At 46.3% G+C, this 25,476-nt stretch overlaps 1 protein-coding gene across 1 annotated transcript in view; it reads right to left on the minus strand.

The window, feature by feature from the left end:
• LOC142557961 (salivary peroxidase/catechol oxidase-like) overlaps positions 1-25,476 on the minus strand; it is a 189,869-nt gene that overhangs the window by 114,668 nt on the left and 49,725 nt on the right. Inside the window, exon 7 of the mRNA XM_075670139.1 lies at positions 6,648-6,788. Coding sequence (XP_075526254.1) covers positions 6,648-6,788 — 141 coding nt within the window. The remainder of the gene's footprint in view (positions 1-6,647; positions 6,789-25,476) is intronic.

Here is a 25,476-nt window from a genome sequence, read left to right on the forward strand (position 1 = left end):
AGAGATCGGAGATTGACGTGGCAGAGGATTTCTGCGCCAGATTATCCGGCCAACTCACAGCTACCAACATTCCATCGCCTTCGAGTAGCTGTCCGCCACCACGTGATCACCGGATGGATCTACTATTCTCAATCCACGAACTTAAGGCAGCATTAGCTTTGTGTAGCCGCACATCAGCGCCAGGACCTGACGGAATTTCCTACCGAGCTCTGTGTCACCTGGGGGAGCGAGCGAGAGGAGTTCTCCTTGAGGTGTACAATGAATCTTGGAGAGATGGCACACTACCAACAACCTGGAAGACAAGTCGCCTTGTTCCACTGCTGAAGCCTGGCAAGTCGCCGTTGGAACTCTCATCACATCGCCCGAGCGCGTTGGCGAGCTGTGTGGGCAAAGTAATGGAGAGGATGGTCCTAGGACGCCTGGAGTGGTACTTGGAGTTCCACAACGCCTACCCAGATGCCATGGCGGGCTTCCGACGCGGTCGATCATCGATCGATAACGTCGTCGACCTGGTCACCTACATTCAACATGAGAAATGCCGTAAGCGTCTCTGCGCGTCTTTATTCCTCGACGTTAAAGGGGCGTATGACAACGTTACGCATGAAGCCATCCTCTCAGCTCTCGCAGAGGTTGGAGTGGGTGGTCGGATGTTTAAATGGATACGGAGCTATTTATCCATGCGATCCTTTTTTGTAAGCACCGAAGAAGGCCATACTTGCCTACATTATAGCTACCGTGGCGTCCCCCAGGGCGGTGTACTTAGCCCTGTGTTATTTAATCTAACACTAATTGCTCTCCTAGAGCACGTGCCAACTACAGTCAGGCTATCAATGTACGCGGATGACATCTGCATATGGACGTCTGCAGTAACACGCCTACAGTTGCGAGCGAGAATTCAGCGTGCCGCCACACAAACTGTTCTCTACCTCCGTAATCGAGGCCTGGAAATTTCCTCAGAGAAATGCGCGCTAGTGCCATTTACGCGCAAACCCATGGCCAACTACAATGTAATAATAAATGGCCAAATAATACGACGGGTCCGATCGTACAAGTTCCTAGGTGTCATAATCGACAGGGACTTGTCATGGAGCCCACACGTCTCATACGTGAAAAAACGGTTGACAGGCATCTGTCATCTCCTCAAGTTTTTCGCTGGCAAGACCTGGGGAATGTCGCCGAGTGCGATGTTGCAACTGTACAGGGTACTTTTCCTAGGATTTCTGCGATACAGCTTGCCAGCAATAAACAACACAGGTAAAACAAATCTACGCACAATACAAAGTCTTCAGGGTCAGGTGCTCAGGATCTGTCTAGGCCTGCCTCAGAGTGCCTCAACAGTGGCTACGATAGCAATCGCTGGAGATCACCTTGTCAGGACCCACATTGAAATTGAAGTACTCAGGACCCATATAAGGCATCTGACCAGGACTCCTCGTCACCACTTGGCCTCCCTAACAGCGGACAGACCACACACATCTTTCAGCCGGACGATAACCGCATATGAAGAATCATTGCCAGCTTGTTTCACCCCGGCTGCGAGACCTTCGATTCCTCCATGGTGCCTCGCTAGGCCAAAAATCAACCTCACAATACCTGGTATCTCGAAAAAAGCTGATCTATCATCGCCAGCCCTTAGACAGCTCACGCTACTACATTTGTACGAGAACTACCGTGATTCTACGCATATTTACACTGATGGATCTGTCCTTCCAAGTAGCTCCGCGGCGGCAGTCGTCATACTAGCGAAAGCTACAACAATAAAATTTAAGACGACCCACGCGACAACATCGACGGCAGCAGAGCTCGCAGCGCTCTTTAATGCCCTTCATCACATTGGTGATGAACCACCACATAAGTGGACAATATTCTGTGATTCGAAGGCGGCACTGCAGTCTGTACTGTCACCTTTACGACGCGGACCACACGAACAACTGATATTCCATATTACAGAGACATTGCAACATATAAGTGATGCTGGCCATGAGATAACCTTTCAGTGGCTTCCAAGTCACTGCGGGATTATCGGCAATGAACGGGCGGATCACGCTGCCCGCTCAGCCCATACTGAGGAGCGCAAGGTCCCAATTCCTCATTCTAGAACTGACGCAGCACGGAAGCTCCGCCTACTTGCTCGGCAGTGCACCGTGTCGCAATGGAATGAGCCACATTTAAGAAACACGCGACTGTACTCACTTGATCCAACACTAAGTCTTCGAGCGCCATCACAGCTTCGCCGTCGAGACGCCACGCTTTTATATCGACTTTGGTTGGGCGTTGCCTTTACTAAAGCCTATGCATTCCGCATAGGGATGACCGACAGCCCAACCTGTGACCACTGCGGCCATGAAGAATCAATTGGCCATATTTTGTGTGCCTGCCCGCAGTACAGTACACAGAGGGCATGCCTTCGCCACGAGCTTGACGAACTGGACGACCAAGCGCTATCCGAAAAAAGAATTCTGCAACATCGAAAGGACCTACCGTCACAGAAGAAGGCCGTGCAAGCGCTATTGCGCTTTTTGCGATCTACCGGCCTGTGTGAACGACTTTAACTGGAACGCCTTTTGTGTGTGTGCCTCCATGTGTGCGTGTTTTTTTTACCTTTATTTTTTCAACGTTTTCCCCTCTGTCATCTTTCCAACCCCTATCCCCCTTCCCCAGTGTAGGGTAGCAAACCGGAGACTCATATCTGGTTAACCTCCCTGCCTTTCCTCTTCATTCTCTCTCTCTCTCTTGTTCGGAACTGCATTACACGTATCAAAAGGTACAAATGAGCCGTCATTTCTTACACCTACTATGTCTGTCATAAAAAGTTTAAAGTTGGTTTTCTTCTAACACTTGTAGTCAATGCCATTCTGAAATTTCTTTATTCGAATACATTACTTTTCAGTTACCATTCGTGCTAGACAGCGTTTGCAAGCCTGCAGGCACTAAGCAGCATCAAAGGAAAGCACAAGGTGTCAGATGTGGAAGTTGTCTCGTAGAAATAGCATGTTTGTTTAGTTTCCTTCTAGCTTCTTCCTGTTTTAACCTTATTGAATATGGAGAGACGAAGACAATGAAAAATAAAACATAAAACCACTCTCGTTCTAAATTATTTCCTCAGTTCCATTGGCCTAAGATCTTTCTAGTAATTATTTGTCGGTTCCTATCGACTACCTGGCGAAATTCATTACAGGTTTGTTTTGGAATAAAACACGCTGGCTTACGCACGCTCCTTCGGGACATTTTGAACTGACGTCTAGTAACAGCTGAAGTGCTGCAAGCATGCACTGAGCCATCAGTAACTGCTTTCCTGAAAAGCGCGTTTCGAAAATTTTGACGGAAGGGTAGTGTCGGTGGATATGACCTGTGGTAGGGCCTTACGCTCGGCGTAGGATGTTGTCATGTTTGTAGGAGAACCAGAGGGCCTCAATTGTGAACTCTTGCAATCATCTTCAACTGTGGGAAAGAGAGCTACAGCAGAGTAATACTGTGACTAGGCAGAAAACAGACAGATGTGATTGCTCTATCCCGAATGCACCCAGTAACGAAAACGATAAGCACCGAGAATGGTGTTGCCCTTTTCGCACTTTGAGTGGCTAAACTGTATGATTCTATTTATAGCGATAAAACTCTACGACAAAGTGACCCTCTTTGAATAAACATTGTTACTTAAAATATATAGTGTTGTATCACTTTCAATTTACTATATAACGCCACTGTTGTGTCATGCAATTGGTTCCTCATCACTTTTGGGGAGTAATCAAGGTTCTTCCGCAATTTTATCACGTCAATAATGTGTACTTCTGAGGCGTATACTACAGCCGACCACTTATCGGAATGCTTAGTTTCTTACATAAAATTAGAGTGGCAAATTTCCGGGCGGTACGTTCCTTTCCTTTCTTGAAAATTATTTTTCAAGTTCTTACCAAATTTCTTCAAGACCCAAATATTTGCTATAGAGAAGCTGTTGAGGAGTGTTCCGCAATAGTTTTGGCGCTGTTGTCAATGCCAGTTCGCAACGGCGGGGACGATATCAAACGCATATAGGATGCACGTATCTGGGTAGCCGGAATTTTCTTTGAACTGCAATTATCAATAATTGTAAAATGAAGGTTACCTTGCGTATATCTCACTTGAATGGAAAACCACTGGTATGAATGCTTTGCGTAAAGAACAATCCAGAATTCTTTTTTCTCCCGTCGTGTTACACCTACTCCGCATTAGAAATAATTCTGTACTTTGTACGGCAGCGGTGGTACAAAAGGATGCCGTGGCGCTGCGACGTTGCTTGCGTAGAGGATGGCCACGGGAAAAAAACGGAAGGATAGAAAGAAAAGATCAAACGATATTAAGCTTTTATAATTGTAAAATGTCGTATATGAATGCATATTGTTGAACTGTATTGGCTAAAAAAACAATTTGAGTAGGGTCTGCTTCATATTTATGTGATATTATATTGCTGTATGTACATGACTGCGTATTTTCTTTAACTTTGATGATATGCCGGAAACAATTACGAATTTTTAAGTTACAAACACGTTATAAGACTTCATTAATTTCCCTTTAATTCAGCCAGCGATGACCGCGCTAAAACGCTGCTATGTTCGACCGAGGAAATTATCCGGCATACAAAGCCCTAGTGCTTCGGATGGGAGTGAGGTCTGCCTCATACAGTATCGCTGTTTTTAGAGAACACCTGACATTACAAACACCTGACAAGATTTTTACAGTTCACCATTAGGGCAGCATGTTTGTATTCCCGAGCTTGGAACGAAGACTTATCAGTACATATATTGAAATTGGCTTGATGGTTGTACAGGGTATGTTATTCGCCTAGTACAGGTCTCCTTGTCCTCCTATTATGGATTCTCGATATTCTTTGCCATGCAATGCTTAGTTAAATACCTTAGTGAGATGCCATATTACTGACTTTAATATGAAAGCAACCTCGAACGCGCTTGTAACTAATGTTATTTCATCGGCTAACAAAACAGTGGCATTTCTAACACGTCAGCTACGCTTTGCTTCATAGCATGTAAAACTGTTAAGCTATAAATTGTTGGTAAAAACGAAACTCGAATACGCATCTCCCATCTGGCATCCGCGTTAAGCATATCTCGCCAATTCCCCCGAGGCAGTTCAAAATCGCGCCACCAGGTATATTCATTCCACATGCTCTAACAACGTCGGCATATCACACTTGAAAAAAGAATGTTCCTTATCGCTTCTATACTTTTGTCGCCGCATTGCCACCCTCTCCCTCTTCCGCAGGTTCTACTATTCGACGCTTAATCATCCACCATGCATTGTTCCCCTAACGCGGCGGTCATGACGCATTGGCCATCTCCAGCAGGTGGCAGAACCACATTCACGCACAAGTACATTTTCAGCCTCATTTTTCTACTGAGCATCTAAAGACAGGAATGGCTTTCCTCATCAAATCGCTTCCGTCACCTGCTCTTCACAATTCGTTCAAGGTGTAACAACTTTCACACACAGAATTTAATGTATTATAACACTTGTTCATATACGTTGTATCCCCACTCATCCCCTACTATGGGTCTTTCAGGAAATAAAATGAACTGCAATAAAAACTACCGAAAAGTTCTCGTCAGTTGCTGAACACAAAGCCCTTGCCGCAATTATCAGTAGTTCTTCCCAAAGTAGCAGGACCTTATTGTTTATTTTTCTGTTTATCTGCTCTTACATCAAAGATAATATGAACGCCAGCTTTATTACACAATCCTTACTGATAATATTTGCAATAAATAAAAAGAAAAGCGCTGCTTTCCTTTTATCATCATTTCACACTCGGAACATGTTCTGATCCCGATGGCTGACCGAAAAATCCAGAAAACCTGGCTGACTCAACGCAAACTATTACTAATGGCGTAACATAAAAATACATGCGTAGTAGAAAAAAAATTATAAATCAATGAAATGCCTTCGCTAACGCTGATTGCAATTTGAACACAACGCGCTCTGCAATTCCATTGACTCTTAACTAAATTTAGAAACGCACGTGTCGAGTTGTCTGTTTGGCCGAGTCTTCTTCTTGTGCTCAGGTTGGGGCTATGAACGTACACCAACCAACACAGCAGTGTGTTTTAAACATGCAGTTCATTAACCTGCTTTCTGGATGGCCCAAAGCACATGGTGATAAAGTATTCAAGTGTGCTGTTGCATAATGGAGTAATAACTTGTGGATCGTATAGCGCCTAAATGTTGTGCAACATTTCTTGAAACAAATCAAGGAGCATGGTTGAGGCCTCATGCTGTTATCTAATAGCAACTCATTTGTGAAAACACGTTTTACTGAAGTGAGAGCTATCTTTAAGAATTCCAGAGCTTGGCTATTCTTTATAACATTATAATTTTAGCAGAAGCACAGAGAAGCTTACATGACGATAGTTCAAAATGTCAAACTGTTACAGAAAACCATAAAGCACGCAGTCATCTAGTAAACGTTTAGAGAGACGGCGCCTGATCTAGAGAAAAGCTTATAAAGCCGTGCAGCTCACAAACACCCGGGCTGAGACTCCACATAGCTTTGCTACTCCCTCTTTGATGTTTAAAAATTGCAGAGTTTGTGTTCTGCGGTTTAACAGTTCATGCGACCTCCGTAAAGAACACACCCGCCATGTGCATGATTATCTGCCCACCATTTCCGCACTTGTTGCACGGGTACGTCCGCATCATGCCGATCTTCGTGACGTTGAACTGCGTGTAGAAATCGTCGTTCTCGGGCACCTCGATGGGCATGCAGTCCGGTCCTTGAAGGCAGGAAGGGCTTGGACCTGGTCCTAGGTTGTTCATAGTAGTAAAGAGAAGGAAAAGAACATGCAATTACAATGGGTGAAGGCGTGATAGCGATAGGCTCGCGTGGTCATTTAAATAGTTTCTTGTTTATTATTCTCGAATGCCATTACCCGTAAACAAAAGTATTTGGAATAACAAGCTTGTAAACAATATCGCGCACGGGAAGGACCGAAGAATGAAATATGTTTTGCGCATCCCGCGGGTACACTGATTTCGCGAGGCAAATCTATGATGCATATGCGTAGTAAATTCTTTTATTTCACTGAAGGAAAGATGAACACTAGAGTTGATGAACACCGGGAGAATAATTGTCCGCGATGTGAAGATGTACGTAAAAATACGCTCCTTACCGACACTAGTTGTTCCCGCTGCTTAGGTCAGTGTGAGCTTATGAGTATTGAATGTCCCTTGCGTAACATGGTTCACGAATGTATATGAATTTTTGTGCTGTCATCTTTAAACCTGCCCTTACGATGCTTGACCTAAAATATTCTGCGGATATCCTCCCTGTATATGTAAGTCCTCTATAAATAATTATGTTAGTATAGAGAATAACACTCGGTATGGTCAGCTTCCCCCAACCGTCGTTGAAATTTTGCTGCTGCATTCGTCTTGTCATGTTCTGCGACGGGTGATAATAGCGACTGAGGACATGTGAGAGCAAGGCAAAAGCCAATAACACTTATCATAGCAAAAAAATGCAGTCATCTCGATTATTTAGGGAAATGAGTCTGCACGCGATAGTTCATGAATGAGAGGAGCTGAATATTCCTCAATGTTTTCTGCTTGTCTGCGAAGTTTATCTTTTACTCAACGCTGAAACACGCGGTGCCTATTATTGCCCTGAAATATTCAATAAATACCAGTACTTTCGATCGATGGGTCACAAGCTGCCGTGACGCATGCATCGGGGTAGATGGTGGAGGCAAACAGTTTACCAAACGCCCAGAACATCCAATAATAATAATATTTGGGGTTTTACGTGCCAAAACCACTTTCTGATTATGAGGCACGCCGTAGTGGAGGACTCCGAAAATTTTGACCACCTGGGGTTCTTTAATGTGCACCTAAATCTAAGCACACGGGTGTTTTCGCATTTCGCCCCCATCGAAATGCGGCCGCCGTGGCCGGGATTCGATCCCGCGACCTCGTGCTCAGCAGCCCAACACCATAGCCACTGAGCAACCACGGCGGGTCCCAGAACATCCAAGCCATCGAATCAGTTCCTAGCCCCTCTCACATAATGTTGCGAGGCCCTAGTGTGACTCATGAATAAACCGTAAGAATGGAAGAAATAAAGAAAATGCCTAATAATTTATTACACTTTAATGTGGTTACTTTCGCAGCGTATTGAGTCCAATTCGTATGATCATTGAACAAAAACTCCATCCTCAACTTTTAGAATGACAACGCGCAGTATGTACGAAATAGCCTTAACCTCAGTTAGGATTAGAGGGGAAATGAGGAAAGCTACTACACTGCAATGCAAAACTTTTAAATGCTATCATCGCTCGCAAAAGAATGTACTTCAGATGTTTTGAGAAATATCTGCCGGCATCGCTGCATGTGCCATGGGCGGAATGCGCGGCAACGACCGCGTCGTCGTGTGCAGCTGGAAGCACGATGAGGCTTACGCAGCAGGTCTTCGCGCGATATTCGCGCATATATGTGTGCTCGCCGTATTTGCGGAACGTATGGAGAGCCCTGCTGTTGCGTGGATTTTCAAAATTGTTATGACGGAGGCATTGCCACATGCGCCGTGACGTTATGCAACGAAGGCGCAGCGCATATAGTGACAGAGAATAATATACTTAATTTGTGGTTCAAGGCATGTTTTAAGTACTGGTGATGACCAGCGGGCGCGTTTCACAGAAGCTGCTGCCGACAAACCTCCCAGATGACGGGTGCTACTGTGGGGCCATCTAGTAGCGACCATCGCCGTACTAAGCTTTTCACGCGTTTACGCGCCGCGTTCGCTCGCATCTTTCGCCGTGCTTGTTCCCTCGGTTACGTCGTGAACGCCCACGCTCGCCGCAGAAACGGACGCCTAAGAGCTGCGCTTTAAAAAATACCGCAGACTAGGCCGTGCGATTCTCATCACCACTTAGTTCCTTTTAGCCCCCTGGCACACTCGGTCGTTTTCGAAACATTCGTTACGCTTAGCTGGGACAGCCTGTATATTTTCTCAATGTGATGAAGTTGAACAACCTCAGTCAAGAAACTAACTGTTTATTGGGCAAACCTGCGCCCAGCAAAACAAGTAATACAGAGTGTAATGTTAGCGTGAGGTACACTCGCTTCGTGGACTATTTGATCTCCGGGTCAAGCGCGTCGGCTTTTATATATGACTCGGCGAATGTTCCAGCGTAATAGCTCTTTGCCGCGTGCCTCCTAGAGAATGCTACACAATTCATGGCTTGCACACAATCAGATCACACAATGTTTGGTGACAGCAGCCAACGCATAAAACCCGCGAAGACATTCGCGAGACTTTAGCTACATAAAGGCGCGTTTAGCGCTGAGCAATAACGTTTCTACGCAGATTGGCTGGTAAAAAGCAGTGACCAAAAATATAAAATGATCCGGCTGTTAACGTACCCCTCTTAAAAAAGTGGGTATAAGACGAGGGTTAAAAAATAAAACAAAAGAATATGTAGTAAGAAAAATTGAGTCACTTAACCATCTTGACCTGATTTGAATGCGAAAGCATTAGGGTTTTTGAATTTATCACCTTGAATTAAAACTGCACCTTAATCAACCGTTCTCAAATTTGTACGAACCGTATTCCATTTTATTCTACCTTAAAACACCTCAACTAACATTGATTCACGTTAATACACGTTGCTGTAATTTGTACCAACTTTAATTCCCTTTCATCCATCTTAATATACTTATGGGAGTAAGCCAGGTCGGTTTCTTGGGTCCGCCGTCCGTCCGGCGCCGTGGCCATTCACCGTGGGATGACGTAGTGCGAGGCGCAGCTGGTGCACCGATGGGAACCTGACGTCACCACTTCGTCACGGGAGTTTTCTTGCCATGCGATGTTAACGCCGGATACTCGCGGGATTTTTCCCTTCGTGGATATATAAGGCTTTCGCCTTTAAGATAACAGAACTAAGGTTCCAAAGTTCGTCAGTGCGCCTGGAATGGCCTGAGACATACAGTGTGGATGACTTGAGGTCGCGCGCGGCGCCGCTGTGTCTGTTTAATACCGTCTGGCAAAACCTCCTAGTCAAGTGTGCCATTACGTTGAAGGATCTTGTATTGTCCGAAATGAGATCACAGTACCTTTTGACATATTCTACGTTGGCGCATTATTGTCCAAACCCAAACACGTCTCCATGATGCTGCTCCATGCAGCGTCGAAAAACGTTGTAGCGCCGCTATTGACTATTTGCTGGTTCTTCAGTCGCAAGCAGGCAAGATGTCCGGATTCTTCAGCATGGTGAAGTTAAGCGGGGAAGGGGAGGTTGTTATGGTGGGTGGCACGCGGCAACATGGCGTCTAGCATCGCTGCCGTGTTCCCGAGTCACCTCGGTTGTCTCTTGTACTGCCGTCTTTTTAGCGAAGGTCACATACGGAAGCATGGCATGACACCTCTTGTGTTCAATGTGGAAGTACAATCGCTGTCAAAAATACGCGGCCAACGTCTCCGGGTGCAGGAGCAGTTGAGAGCTCACACGGCGGCGCTACTATTGCTACTATCTCCATCGGGCGCCTGCTGCGAGGGTGCATCGAATGCCGACAAACTTCGGCCTCACTCTTCTGCCAACAAGTCACACGCTTGATAAATTTGAAGTGCGGCGGTCAGCTATTTCACTGCTGATGGTCAGTGCACAAGGGGGCGCTTCTATTTTGCTTCGTTTGCCGTGCTGACGTAGTTCTTGGCACGGCTGGCAGTTTCGGATGGTTTCTGCAATGGGAGCCTAGTAACGCTTTCGCCTTATACTAGAATGGAACACTAGACAGGACGGGCGTAGTAGACACCAACAAAGTGGTGGTTCTTTGCTTGCTGCTCCTATTCGCCAAGGCCTTGCCATGGCGTCTTTCTTTAAGAGCCTGCACGCACGAGCGCCGTACGCTCAAGCGCCAGGCACGGAAGCGCGACACACGCGGGCTCGAGCCGGATGTAAACATGAAGCCTGAATCCGAATAGGACACTGCCAGGCATACGCGCCGTGCACTCAGCCGAACGGCCGAACGCGCGTCTGCCGGAGCCGGTGCATGTATATGCAACAGGTGCGAGGAGGAAGGCAAGCGCGCACTGACTAAGCCTCTTTCCAACTGACCGTCAGCTGCGAAACAGCCGAACACCGCATTTGAAATTCATGAAGCGTGTAAGGTGGCCGCTGCACTTCGTTGCACCCTCGCAGCATGCGCCGACGGAGATAGCGGCGCGGTCTGGCCCCGCAGCCACTCCTGCGCCCGGAGCCGTGGCCCGCGTATTTTGACCGCGATTGTAGATTGCTATTGTGACACGCTGACAAAGAAGCTGTTTTAATCATCGTTGGAAGAAGGCGATGTTCTGGCCTTCGCGCGCTGTCTTCCATCTTGTCAGCTGCTATAATTATTGTAAATATTGTGTAAATAAACGTCTGACTGTTTTTAAGCCCGTAACATTTTTGGTGGAGGTTGCGGGATGATTATCAATACGGATTTACGCAGCGGGCGTTCATTGGCTGCATCTACAATGCCAGCTCAAGGCGAGGATGCTTCGGGCTCGTCGGCACCCACGCCCACCGTCATTCTAGCACAACCCTGCGGCCCAGGAAGCTTTTATGGCACCGACGACACTTATGTTGAAGACTGGCTTCAACTATATGAGTGGGTGAGCTCCAGCAACCACTGGGGCCAGACTGTCATGCTCGCGAGTCTCATATTTTACCTCGTGGGCACGGCACCCGTCTGGTTTCGGACCCCCGAGGAGGAACTTACCAGCTGGGTCATTTGTAAAGAGAAACTCAAAGATTTGTTTGGCAAGCCTGTTGAACGTCAGCGCGCCGCACAAAAAGACCTCGCTTCGCGTTTCCAGACGTGCACTGAATCCTATCTCACGTACATCAAGTCCGTGCTCGCTCTGTGCCGCAAAGTGGATCCGAAGATATCCGAACCTGATAAGGTAGCACATGTCATTAAGGGCATAGCAGATGATGCCTTCCATCTACTTGTCTTCAAGAATTCTTCCACTGTGCAAGCCATCATTACCGAATGCAGGTGGTTTGAAGAAACCAAGAGACGCCGCATTGCACAGCTATTTCCCCACCTTCCCAACACGGCTGCTACGTCCACCTGCGAAGACCTCCGCAGGCCGCCCACACACAATCGCTCTGATGTCATCCTCCATGTCATCCGACGTGAAATAGAAGCCGCATCTCCTGTCACGACCCCAACCTATGGCCCCTACAATTGACAGGCGACCGTCTCATTGATACCGTCCGTCGTGCGTCAAGAATTGGCCAACGTTGGCTTGACCATCGTCTGATAAGTTATTCGGCCTCACTACACTCCGCCCAGCACTGTCATCATCATCATCATCATCATCATCATCATCATCATCATCAGCCTGGTTACGCCCACTGCAGGGCAAAGGCCTCTCCCATACTTCTCCAACAACCCCGGTCATGTGCTAATCTTTCAGTATTTTTACATATGGCTCGTCTACACCCTGGTTCCGTAATGCCTCCATGACTCGTGAGGTTTCGACAGAATCAAACGCCTTCTCGTAATCAATGAAAGCTATATACAAGAGTTGGTTATACTCCGCACATTTCTCTATGACCTGATTGATAGTGTGAATATGGTCTATTGTTGAGTAGCCTTTACGGAATCCTGCCTGGTCCTTTGCTTGACAGAAGTCTAAGGTTTGCGATTACCTTAGTAAAAAGTTTGTAGTCAACTGACAGTAAGCTGATCGGTCTATAATTTTTCAATTCTTTTGCGTCCCCTTTCTTACGGATTAGGATTATGTTAGTGTTCCTCCAAGATACCGGTACGCTCGAGGTCATCAGACATTGTGTATAGAGGGTGGCCAGTTTCTCTAGAATAATCTGTCCACCATCCTTCAACAAATCTGCTGTTACCTGATCCTCCCCAGCCGCCTTCCCTCTTTGCATATCTCCCAAGGCTTTCTTTACTTCTTCCGGCGTTATCTGTGGGATTTCGAATTCCTCTAGATTATTTTCTCTTCGATTATCGTCGTGGGTGCCACAGGTACTGTATAAATCTCTATAGAACTCCTCAGCCACTTGAACTATCACATTCATATTAGTCATACACACCCGCCGCCTGAATGGTCCAACGCGTTATCGCAACCCGGCGGAATGGCGTACTCCAGACGACAGGCCTATACGCTTCACTTGTGGCCGTATCGGCCATATTTCACGTCACTGCCGGTCTTCGTGGAATTCGACCTCCTGGCCCTATCACCCATCCCACGGACCTCATGCTGCTCCTCTGTTCGCCCTGCAAACGCAGCCAAGAAATTCTGGTGACAGTTCTCGTCCTATCCGCTCTAGCCGCTCTCCTTCGCCACAGCGCCGGTTCTCCCGATCGCCCCCATCTCACCGATCACCGTCCCCTAGCTCCTTCCGGCGCACACTTCCGGAAAACTAACGGGTGCAGTACCTGGAGGGGATGCTGCCAAACCGACCCGAAGCGAAAATCTTCTTTTGACCTTGCCCACACATCTGAACCTCATTAACGTAAACGTGGATGGTGTACCTGTAACGGCTCTAATTGACACTGGCGCACACGTATCTGTGATGAATGATCAGCTTCGGAATCGTCTCAAGAAAGTCCTCACTCCTGCCCTTTCGCCTGTGGTCCAGGTCGCCGACGGTGGAACACCAGCTGTTATTGGCATGTGTCCGGCTCGCGTGAGTGTCGCCGGACATCATGCTTCTGTTGTATTTTATGTACTGGAGCACTGGGCTCTCACGACCTCATCCTGGGCCTTGACTTTCTGTCTACACCTTCCGCTTTGATAGACTGTTCTGCTGGTGTTGTGCAACTCGCTCTACCTGCCGCTATTGACCCTGCCGATAGTTCTCCTATACGGCTATGTTCCACAGAGCATATTCGCCTCCCTCACACTGCCGTTACCTACGTAGGTGCCTCCCCTGTTCCACCTGTACCAGACGATGACTACATCGTATCTCCTAATCCGGAAGTCCTGCTGTCGCATAACGTCGCTTTTGCTCACACCGTCGTTACCATTTCGCACAACACGTCCTGCTTTCAGATTGTGAACTTTGGACTCTGTACACAAGTTCTCCCGCGCGCAATATCCCTGGCGTAAATAACTCCAGCCAGAGGCTACCACATTTCTGCTTTAACTTGTGACAGCTCCTCGTGTTCAACTCTTGCTTCGCCCCCAGACCCTTATGACTTGAATGCACTAACAAAAATGATTGCTCCCTACCTTCCTCCCTAGCGTGCGCAAGAACTACTTTGCCTCCTTGCCTTATACTGGGACATATTCGACGTCGGAGAACGCCCTCTAGGACAAACATCTGTCATAGAACATCCAATTAACACCTGTGATGCGAGCCCAATCCATCGGTGAATCTACCGCGTCTCGTCTACTGAGCGACATATCATCCAACACGAAGTTGACAAGATGCTTTCTCGAGCCATTATCGAACCTTCTTGCAGCCCATGGGCATCCCCTGTTGTACTAGTTAAAAAGAAGGACAACAGTTGGCGACTTTGCGTCGATTATCGACACCTCAACAAGGTAACAAAGAAAGACGTCTATCCGCCACCACGCATTGACGACGCCCTGGATTGCCTGCGTGGAGCCCAATATTTTTCGTCCATCGACCTTCGCTACGACTTCTGGTAAATTGCCGTCGATGACATGGACCGCGAGTAGACAGGTGTTATTACTCCCGATGGCCTGTATCAGTTCAACGTGATGCCTTTCGGTTTATGTAATGCCCCGCCCACATTTGAACGAATGATGGACGCCCTCCTACACGTTTTCAAGTGGTCTATCTGCCTCTGGTACCTGGACGACGTGATCGCTTTTTCTCCGACTTTTGCGACACACCTCGAGCGCCTGTCGACGATCCCATCTGTTTTCCGTTTTCCGTCAGGCGAGGATACAACTAAATTCGTCGAAGTGCCACTTCGGTCTTGGTGCTCTGGCATCTCGTCGATTCTTCTGGTGTACTCTCTGATCACGATAAAATACGGCAGTCAAAGACTTTCCCGTGCCAACTTGTGCCAAGGATGCTCGCCGCTTCTTGGGCCTTTGCTCCTACTTCCGTCGGTTTGTCCGAAATTTTGCGAACGTTGCGCACCCTCTCCATCAGCTCCTCAAGAAATACGCTGCATTCATTTGGGGCCCTGAGCAAGCTGGTGCTTTCACCGAGCGGATTGGGCTGCTTACGTCCCCGCCCATTCTTGCTCACTTTGACGCGTCAGCTCCAACAGAAGTGCGTACCGTTGCCAGTGGCCACGGTATTGGAGCTATCTTGGCACAGAAACAACAAGGGCGAGTACGTGTTATTATCTCGGCCAGGCGCCTTCTTTCCTCTGCGGAGAGCAATTATTCTATTACCGAACGCGAGTGTTTCGCTCTCGTTTCGGCTGTGGCTAAATTCCGCCCCTCTTTGTACGGCCGGCAATTCACAGTCAGCACTGATAACCACGCTGTGTGTGGGCTTTCGTTCCTGAAAGATCCTTCAGGGCGCCTTGGCCGCTGAGCTCTGCGCCTCCTAAAATACAACTATTCAGTCTTATACAAGACCGGCCAGTTACATCAAGATGCGGACTGCTTGTCGGCCCATCCTGTCGACCCTCCTGACATTTCTGCGGCCGGCCATACCTGTCCCCGTTCTCTCTCTGGCTGCTTTTCGAGACATTGGAGCCGAAGAACGTTGGGACGCCTCCTTGCAACACCTCATTCAACGGCTCACTTCAACGACGCCCGATCCTTCCCTTCGCATGTTTGAACTTCTAGATGGTATATTGTACCGCTCTAACATGCGCCCGGACGGCCCTGCCCGACTCTTCGTTGTGCCTGAGCATCTGCGTCAGACTGTTCTCGCCCAGCTTCATGATCTACCGACTGCAGGTCACCTTGGCGTGTCACGGACTTATTACCGCGTTCGATGGCGCTTCTTTAGCCTTGTCTATACAGTGACGTCTGCCGTTATGTCGTTGCATGTGATCTTTGTCAACGACGCAAAAAGCCGACCACACTCCCTGCTGGTCGCTTTCAACCACTTGATGTAGCACCAGAACCATTCTTCCGTGTAGGTGTTATCTTGTTTTCCGTCTGCTTCGGGAAACAAGTGGATTGCTGTGGCAACAGACTACGCCATCCGATGTGCAATCACACAGGCTCTTCCGACAAGCTGTGCTACCGATGTCGCCGACTTCCTCCTAGAAAACGACATCCTTGACCACGGCGCCCCTCAACAGCTCCTCACCGACCGAGGCCGCAACTTTCTTTCTAAAGTTGTCAATGACATTCTACACTCGTGCACGACAAAACACAAACTTGCGGCTGCTTACCATCCACAAAGGAGCGGTCTAACCAAGCGCCTTAACCGCACCCTTACTGACATGCTGTCCATGTATGTCTCCGATGACCATCGTGACTGGGAAGTTGCGCTGCCGTTCGTTACTTTCGCCTATAATTCGTCTCGCCATGATACCGCAGGCTTCTCTCCATTCTTCCTCTTGTTTGGCCGCGACGCCACGTTACCTTTCGAGACCGTTCTGCCTGCTAGTCTGAATTCCACATCCGAGTACGCCCGTGAAGCCATCCTCAAAGCACAAGAAGCACGCCATATTGCTCGACGTCGACTTGTGGAGTCCCAAAACAATCAGCGGCGCTTATACGACTCCCGCCATCGTGACACCCATTACACACCGGGCGCCTTGGTGCTCCTTTGGTCGCCGTTGCGATGCGTTGGCCTCTCGGAGAAGTTACTTTCACGCTACTCCGGCCCGTACCGTGTCTTGCGTCAAGTAACTGACGGCACGTACGAAATCGCCCCTCTTGAGCCAACCGTGGCTCAGCATCCCTCCGACGTGGTCCACGTCGCATGTCTTAAGTTGTATCACTCGCCCGCCTCCTAACCAGCACGGAGCCGGTGCTTCAGCCGCCGGGGGTCATGTGAAATGCTGACGAAGAAGACGTTTTAATCATCGTCGGAAGAAGACGATGTCCTGATCTTGGCGCGCTGTCTACTATCTTGTCAGCTGCTATATTTATTGTAAATATTCTGTAAATATACGTCTGACTGTTTTTAACCCCGTAACATTATCATGTATGCTAGCGTCTTCAGACATTCCATTGGGCCACTCGTCAGTGGGTGGTACGGAGTCGCACTCTTGGTGACTTATCCGGCCGTATCATGGGAAGGCTTGAGCAAGTTCAGCGGTATAAGCTATTGCTCCGTCGGTAATGATGAATTCTGGCGCACCGTGCCGCCACAGTATGTTCTCAGCAAAAAAATGTCGCTACTTCACTCGCACTGCCTTTGTACAGGGCGGTGCTTTCGGCGTACTGGAAGTCCGTGACCGCGAAGATCAACTTGTATGCGGATTTTGACGTCAGAAAGCACCCCAACAAGTCTATCGCGATCTGCTAAAATGGTTGACAAAGACGCTTGACCGCCTGTAGCAATCCTGCTGGCCTCGCCGGTGGTGACTCTACTCTCGCGAGCGTACGGAAAACTTCGAGATGCCCGTGTATCATGTCACTGTGAAGGGCGTCAAGAACCTCTGGCCGCACTGCTGAAGACCCACCAGTAGTTGGCACGGCCTTCCTACTTTAAGTAGTCGATGTTGTGCGCTTTAAGCCGTTCTGCCAGCGCTAGGAAACATTGGAACATAGTTTTTTTTTAGCAAGTGCGCTTTTGTTTTTCGTTCTCGTGTTCTGTCTAGCATAGGGACGACACTCTTAAAATAGGGCCATTGACACGCATACTTTGCCTCTCTTTGGTGACCGGTTTTCATTAATCAAACGTTATCGTTCGGTGCAAGACTTGCCTACGTGTATCAGAAGTTTCTCGAATGCTATCGATAGTTCTGTCCACCATCTGTTGTCCCCGAACCTTTTCTAATCTGACTGTATGCGTGACACAAATTGTGCAGCACTTCGTGGACGGTAAGCATGCAGGAGCAATTTCGCTGGAACGTTGGACGAGTCATATGTTTAAAAGGCGACGCGCTTGTCCCAGAGATATTACGACGATTGCCCACTGCGCTCGCCGGTATCGTTGTGCTTCGTGTGAAGCCTATTTTTCTTGGCACATATTCGCTCGAAAAAGAGTGAGTTTCGTGATTCACGGTTATGCTATACTCGCGGACAACTTTCTGTGGCTATGAAACGAAAGCTATAGAGGAAAAGTGTGTACAAGTAACAGTACTTCTGAAGAGCCCCACGTTTTATTGCGCGCTAGTTTAGGCTGAGGGGGGGGGGGAAGCGAAAACATAAACACCTTATTAGCACCAGTTAAATAAGACGGAAGAAATTAATGAGTGTAAAAGTTCGCTTATTAACGTGACAGCGTTGAGAAGCTCGTGTGGCAGACAGTCCGGCGTGGGTGTCCGGTGTTGTACGCCGTTTCGGTAAAAATATTTTCGAACCACCCATACCAAGGTCCTCTATGTGACGCAAGGAATTGATTGAACTAATTGAATTTCACAAGCTAAAATACGTTGAAAAATTGTAAACTATGACTTACGCGCAACCTAAAGACATGATAGCTCTGGGATTGTAATTTGAATGTACGGGAAAACACAATTCTGTTGCACTAAAAGTTAAAAAAAATCATGTTCGACCTTTTCTACCAATCACAGACCAGCCGCGGCGTCCGCCATTTGCGCGCGCCGGCTCGCACGTGTCTTAGGGGCTACGGAGCGGCGCGCCCGGTTCATTAATGCCTCCAACTGGCGCTCGCCTCCATCGCATCGCGGCCCAAGAAAGAGGCCAGGTTTCTACCACAAAGGCCGCCTTCGTCCATAGCGTTCGCGGCCAGCGTTTTCCGGTAAAATTTACGGTCACAAAGGCTCCAGTTGCTCAGAAGCGTGAGAAGCAGCCGGAGATCTTTGTTTGCTATTGCGTTGCACTCTTAAAGGCGAAGCTTAAGTGTGCTCGAAAATTTTCTTGCTGCTTTTGCCTTCCGTGTCTGGGTAAACTCGAAACCGTCGCGCGGGGAAACAGCGTCTGTTCCGCGCAATCGAAAGCACTGTCAACGCTGCCAGACTACTTGGCGCGGTAAAACATGCAGCAGCCAGCGGCTGTAGCTTTCCCTTCATAGTCCCATAATGTTGTCCGCGAGTACACGCTGTTCTTCGGCGTCACTACAACGCGACAGTATAACATTGATGCGGAACTCTTGGAGTCTGAGGGTCCACCGTGCTAGACGGCATGAAGGGTCCTTTATGTTTGCCAGCCAAGCACTGCTTCCTTATGAACACGAAAGCACCATTCTACACTGTAAAAAAAGCTGTCAATTTAAAGAAAATGTAAAGATATTTTCTGTACCACAAAAGAAATCTGCTGTGACGGCTCTATGACGCAAGACCTGTTAAAAGAAAAGCAAATTTTGGTTTTTCTTGATCTGTAGTCCGTAAATCGAGTCAAAACTAAAATATAACCGTCTCAAATTAGTGTAACTGCAGAAAAAAAACTATAAAATAACATTATAGTTCTTTTCTAATCATACACGCCATTTTTCGCATATACCACACAAAACGCACTGTTTGCGGTACTGCTTTGATGCCCTGTGTCATAATCAAGATGGTGGCTATTGAACTAAACGCATGCCGGCACTGCTCCGTTCCTGTTTTCGAAAATCGTAATAGGTGAGTGTTTTTTTTTTTCAAGTACATTGCAAACAGTGCACGACGTATTCTTTTACCCTATACTTGCCGCTTGTTCATGACATAAAACAGGACTACATTGTAGCCGGCAAAGAAAATTTCAGGTGGACAGTTAGAAAATTTAGCAACTACGTGTTCCGACATTTCAGCGTACGTTGCACTTTGTGAGGTAACATGGGACTTGGGTATTAAATTTAGCTTTAAATTTTTGTTACAGCACCCGTAAGGGATACACAGTGGGCTTTACAAATCTATTATTGTCTATTCTTGCCGTTTCGGAATGTCCTTTGTTTTTGCTGTGGCTGCGAGAAAAGAAAGCATTTGTGAGTTCCCAACAAAGCTCACTCAGCGACATTAGCTCTTAGTTACGATCAAGTGTTTAGTTTATTGAAATGATGCAAAGGCGCGAATTTTTTATGTTGTGTAAGATTTTATTTGGTTTGATGCTGGCATATGAATCCGCCGCATATGAAGGTACATAGTATACAGTATTGATTTTGTTGCTTCGTTAGCTGCGGTTTGAGTGTTTTAGTGCGTTACCGTCGGGAAATGATTTCGCCTGTCCATTGGCTAAGTCGTTTCATTTTGAAAATAGTGAGGCGGAACACCGACTGCATTGCTTTGTGTATTATGTGGGCATTTTAAAAGCACAGCGTGGAAGGTGCTAGTATCCGAACCGCGATAATATGCTGTCATCATGCTCTTGGCCACGAAGGATTGCTCGCATGTTGTCTGCTAGCCTCACTTCCGTACTTTGACTAAGAAAAACTGACTGTATGAATGGCGGACTGCAAACATCAGAAACAAATGGTCAAAACTTGCATAAATTGAACTGCAGCAACACATTTAGTAAAAGAAGTTAAAGGCAGCATGTGTCATTGTATCACGTAACTAATATTGTACAGCTAACGTAATGTGTCCACTGTTTTAAATTATCAGGACCATTTACTACCCTGTGCAATAGAGGGAACAAACGCGAGCTAATGATCGTCCTGATCGTTAATTGTTCATTTTCGTGCGCTAAAAACGTAAAAATTATGGAATACCAACATGCCCAAACATACGCCCTTTCGCGTTAATGATATCTTAGTTGAAATCAAGAAAAAATGGGCATGGGCAGGACATGTAATGAGGAGGGAACATAACCGATGGTAATTAAGGGTTACGGACTGGATTCCAAGAAAAGGGAAGCGTAGCAGGGGGCGTCCGAAAGTTAGGTAGGCGGATGAGATTAAGAAGTTTGCAGTGACAAAATGGCCACCATTAGCACATGACCGGGGCAGTTAGACAAGTATGGGAGAGCCCTTTGCCCTGCAGTGGGCGTAGCCAGGCTACTGCTGCTGCTACTGCTGCTGCTGCTACTGCTGATGATGATTTCGCGACTGGGCGCAACGGCCACCGACGGAGGCAGCGCGGGAGCAGACTTCGCGCGCGCCACTGCATGCCTATCTTGAAAGCGATCTCCTGACGGCTCATGCCTTTAGGCGCGCTGTGGTCTCACCGCTCTTGCGTTGAATTGATAGATCGCGCGAATGTCACGTAGCTCGTTGCTGTTGCTGCGCTTGCTCCCACTGGCGTTCTAACAGCGAGTGTCCGCGCTCATCCAGTGTGATGTCTTCATGTTTGCTTGTGGCCCTGACACAACGGTTGTTAAGATAATAAGCGAATGTTTCCAAGTTTATAATGACGATAAAACTAGTATCCTTATTTCGTATAGCAATCTGCTAATTGGCTGTCGCCGCTGATGCTTAGCCTTTGGGGCAAAACTGCGACGTTTTTTTTAATTCGAAAAATTAAAAACGCGCATGGAACATATAGCACAATTTGGTCTATTGATATGGATTACACGAAGAAGTGTACTTGAGTGACAGACTGCAATGTTCAGGTTGAGTTCAGGTTGAGTTCAGAATTGAGGCCAAGAAGTAATCAAGTCGTTGCATCCGTTCTCCACTGATAAGCTTCAATTCCTCACTTTGAAGATGAGCCCTAAATTCAACAGTAAGATAAGTTTAGAAGAGTTCTAAGAGAGGAAGTAACCAGAGAAAGTGCATATTCGTTTGTTATGTCAAGTTCTAACTGGCTGTATGGTTTAACAAAATGTTTCAACCATAGTTGCACAAAATAACTGTTAATATTTTCATGAATAGGTGACACGCATAAGAACAACGAAGAAAACGGCCAAGGTAGTGCGAGGGTGCAAGTTGCACTTGTAGCTGAACCAGTGGGGACCAACCTGTTGTTCCTTTAAAACGTAGCAATAGTCATTCTGAACGTGTCTCCTTTCTATGCTTAACTGTACTTAAAGGAAACCACACAGGCTTCACATAACCTGAGGTTCACACATCGTCTAGCTTACTTCATATCTGCAATAATAAACTGAAGCTTGTCAGTGCACGTTTTTATAGGATTCTACATTTTTTAAAGAAACAGTCCTGTGCTGCGTAGGTTTTGTGTGTGTGTTGTGTGTGTGTGAGGGGTAGGGGGAGGGCGTATACTTTTTGTGTCATGGTGAGTGCTGTTTCAGAGTGTATACGGTGCCACTGGCTGGTCATGTACTAATATTCTGCAGTTACCTGAACCGAAATAGTCGTCTCGCTAGAATAAACATTATTTGGAAGTGATCTCCCACACGTACTCACATAGGCGCACACTGCAGGGCGTTCTGGATCGCTCTTCATATCCCGGCCGCGGCAGCCGCATTTTTATAGGGGTTAAATGCAAAAACGCCTCTGTTTCCTGCCTTAGGGGCACGTTGAAGATCCACTGGTGACCTGAATTATTCCGGAGTCCCGCATTACGACGTGCCTCATAATAAAATTGTGGTTTTCGCAGGTAACATCGCAGGCCTTATTCATAGAAAAAAACAAAACAAAGGTTAGACTTAAATAAGAATAAACGATTTTCCGGCGAGAAAGATTTTGTGACTCAGCTACGATTCTTCAACCAATATCTGACTTTACAGTTCCTTTTTGCATAAAAAATCATTTGATTGCACCTGTATTTTCAAAAATTCGCACATCTCTTTAATGTCAACTTCACAGTATTGGGACACTATGACGTAATGCACACCTACCGTGATGCCTCACACACACTGCGCACCCATCTGGATGCTATTGCGTGTCACAAATTTGTGCAAGAATACATGCCATGAATAATTCAAAACAAAGTTACTGACAGGGTCGGGGAGTTCCGTAACTTGGCCACCGGTGCCTATTATGCACAAAGATGTGCGTATTTATTTACTTCCCTTGCCTTGCTTTCAAAGGTTTCCACGTACGCGTGCGATCCATGCCAAGCGGAAGCTTATCTATAGCCCGGGAAAATGACTTTTAAGCAGTTATTAACACCTGGAGGAAAAGAGATGCTCCTAGTTTTCTTAACCTTGTGCGCATAAGCAGTTCTATTAATATACCTGTTTTCATATCTATCTGTCCAGTGATGTTCTGATGTAAAATAAATGAAAAATTAGATTTATTCTACAATGTCCTAAATTACACGTTATTTCTTACAGCCACAAAGAGAAAAAGTGTTGACCACAATTACCAGCAGCTCAAGAAAACGTACTGAAGTAAAAACGGAAACACACATGAGTGCTACGCGTCACCTTTGTCTTTTTGCGCTGCAGTTGAATATTTTCACCTTTGAGGACACAGCCTAATTTTTGTTTGGAGACCAGCTGCATATTGTTATGATACTTGTAATTTCACAATGATTATGTGACCAGCGGTAGACAAATCAAACATGAGAGGAGTTCACATGTAAATGGAGGCCAGAAGTGATAAACAGTGGTCGAACAAGGAATGTCGGTTGCCATCAACGTTTCGGCAAAGAAAATTCTCTTCTTGAGGGTGGCAACTGCCCTCACGAAGGAAAATGCTCGTTCAAAGCGTTCGCTTCAACGACAGTCCTTGTTCGCCCATTATTCATCACGATAGAAAATTGTCTTTACATGCCACACTTCTGTACAGTGGAACAGAAGAAAAAGTGAAGCAGCAGAAAAATATCAACAGAAAACAGAACTTTTTCTGGGCCTCAATATGGATAATTGTTTTACACATACATTTTCTCTAAAATAAAACAGAAAATATTCTTAAAATAAATGAAACATTTTAAAAAGCAAACAGAACTTTTCCTCTAATAAAAATCAGATAACTGTCCTTAAACACAAAATTTCGCTTAATGTAAAACAGAAAGACCTTGTTAAATAACAGAAAAAGGAAAAAATAAGAAAACAGATCTTCACAGAAATTTTCTGGCAAGGCGGCTGCCAGAAAACTTTAGTTTTTTTTTAAAGAAACACATTTTACAGTGTATCGCGGAAGCGTTGTGCCAGATAGAGTGCCAGCTCTGCCAGAGACACCTGTGGAGCATGTTTGAGGGGCGCTGCGTTTTGATTGGGGCGGATGGTTAGTCACATGATAATTTTCATTTTTTGCAGGCTTTGTTCATCACCCAGAAAAAATAACCCTGCAAAGGGTAGCTGGCTGAAACATGCCAGACTGAGGTTTCTTTCAATTTTCTACAAACTTGTTTTTGACAGCACGCCTTTCAGAGCAGCAATAAACAAATAGCTAGTTACAATTATAAAACATTGATTCTCATCAAGAGAAAGCTTACTACCGGCTGCTGTATTCGAGTGTGAACAATATGTACTTGATTATCTTCGTATAGAAGGACCCTTCTATTTTAAAAATACGATGCATTAGAGCTAGGACGTACTGTATAGTGAGCGAAATATAATGGCTTTAAGACAAAGACATTGGAAACGCGTCTGTAAATTACTTTTGTGATTCCCAGATATAGACCTGATTATCGATCTCACATACTAAAGTATACGGAACAAAATTATTTGAATTTAATTTATTCCTTGGAATTATGCAAAATCTCAAGATTGTGTATGCAAAATAGGCAATGAGTCCCTGACAAAGGTCCTTGAAGTCGCAGAGTAGCAGCAGTAAAGCAAATATGAATATACACATTTGCAAGAAAAATATTTATTCATTACAGAAAGATTAGTCCGTGGTGCTTAAGCCTGCAGTAAACATTTATCGCTAATTAAGGCAATAGTACCACCAGGCCCCGCACACTCTCAAGTTCAACAAATGGCCACAGAGGGCGAAAAATCAATCGAGGCGCGTTGCAGCGTAAGCGCGCAAGTGGAGCTACTGTAATTTGGTCGAATACTTTAATTTGTGCTTTCTCTGCTAGGGGCGCTGAACATGCTGAATTTTTCACTTTACACAAACCATTGACATAAACAATCGAGGTGTCTAAGGATGCTTTTTTACCTCAGGCAAATAGACAGTTGATTTTTTTTAAAATTTGATTGTTGAAGCTGCTTTTTAGTCATAGCGTCAAGGTTTTTGTGCTTGATGAACCACCGACAGCCTATTGGTATCGATGTGTTTCCTGGCCGTTGGCGTTCGAATACTACGGCGGTAAAACATTTCCGAAAGCATGCTGGTTTCGTCTGCGAGTCACTACATAGACTTGCTGTAAAGAGGTCTACTCTTGGCAAAAAATAGTGCCTCATTTTGTTTAGGCGTTGATTATCATAATGAATGCGGTGGAGGTTGAGGGAGTACGCTTGAAGGTACGTTTTTATGCCGTTGATCTCCATAACACCGTAAGTACGCAAACCGATATCACAGAACACTCGATGCATCACTGTGTGTTCTCCGTCATCGCTTGTTTGCTGTACGCCTACTAATTCTTCATTTCTTCTTCAAGTGTTGTATCCTCCTTTTGTCCTTGTTCTCTTGTGCTTCACTTACAGTATGTCGTTCCGTCAGCTGTATAGCGCATTTGCAAAACCAATACGTTTGA

Source organism: Dermacentor variabilis, chromosome 9 (genome assembly GCF_050947875.1).
Source record: "Dermacentor variabilis isolate Ectoservices chromosome 9, ASM5094787v1, whole genome shotgun sequence".
Lineage (NCBI taxonomy): Eukaryota > Metazoa > Arthropoda > Arachnida > Ixodida > Ixodidae > Dermacentor > Dermacentor variabilis.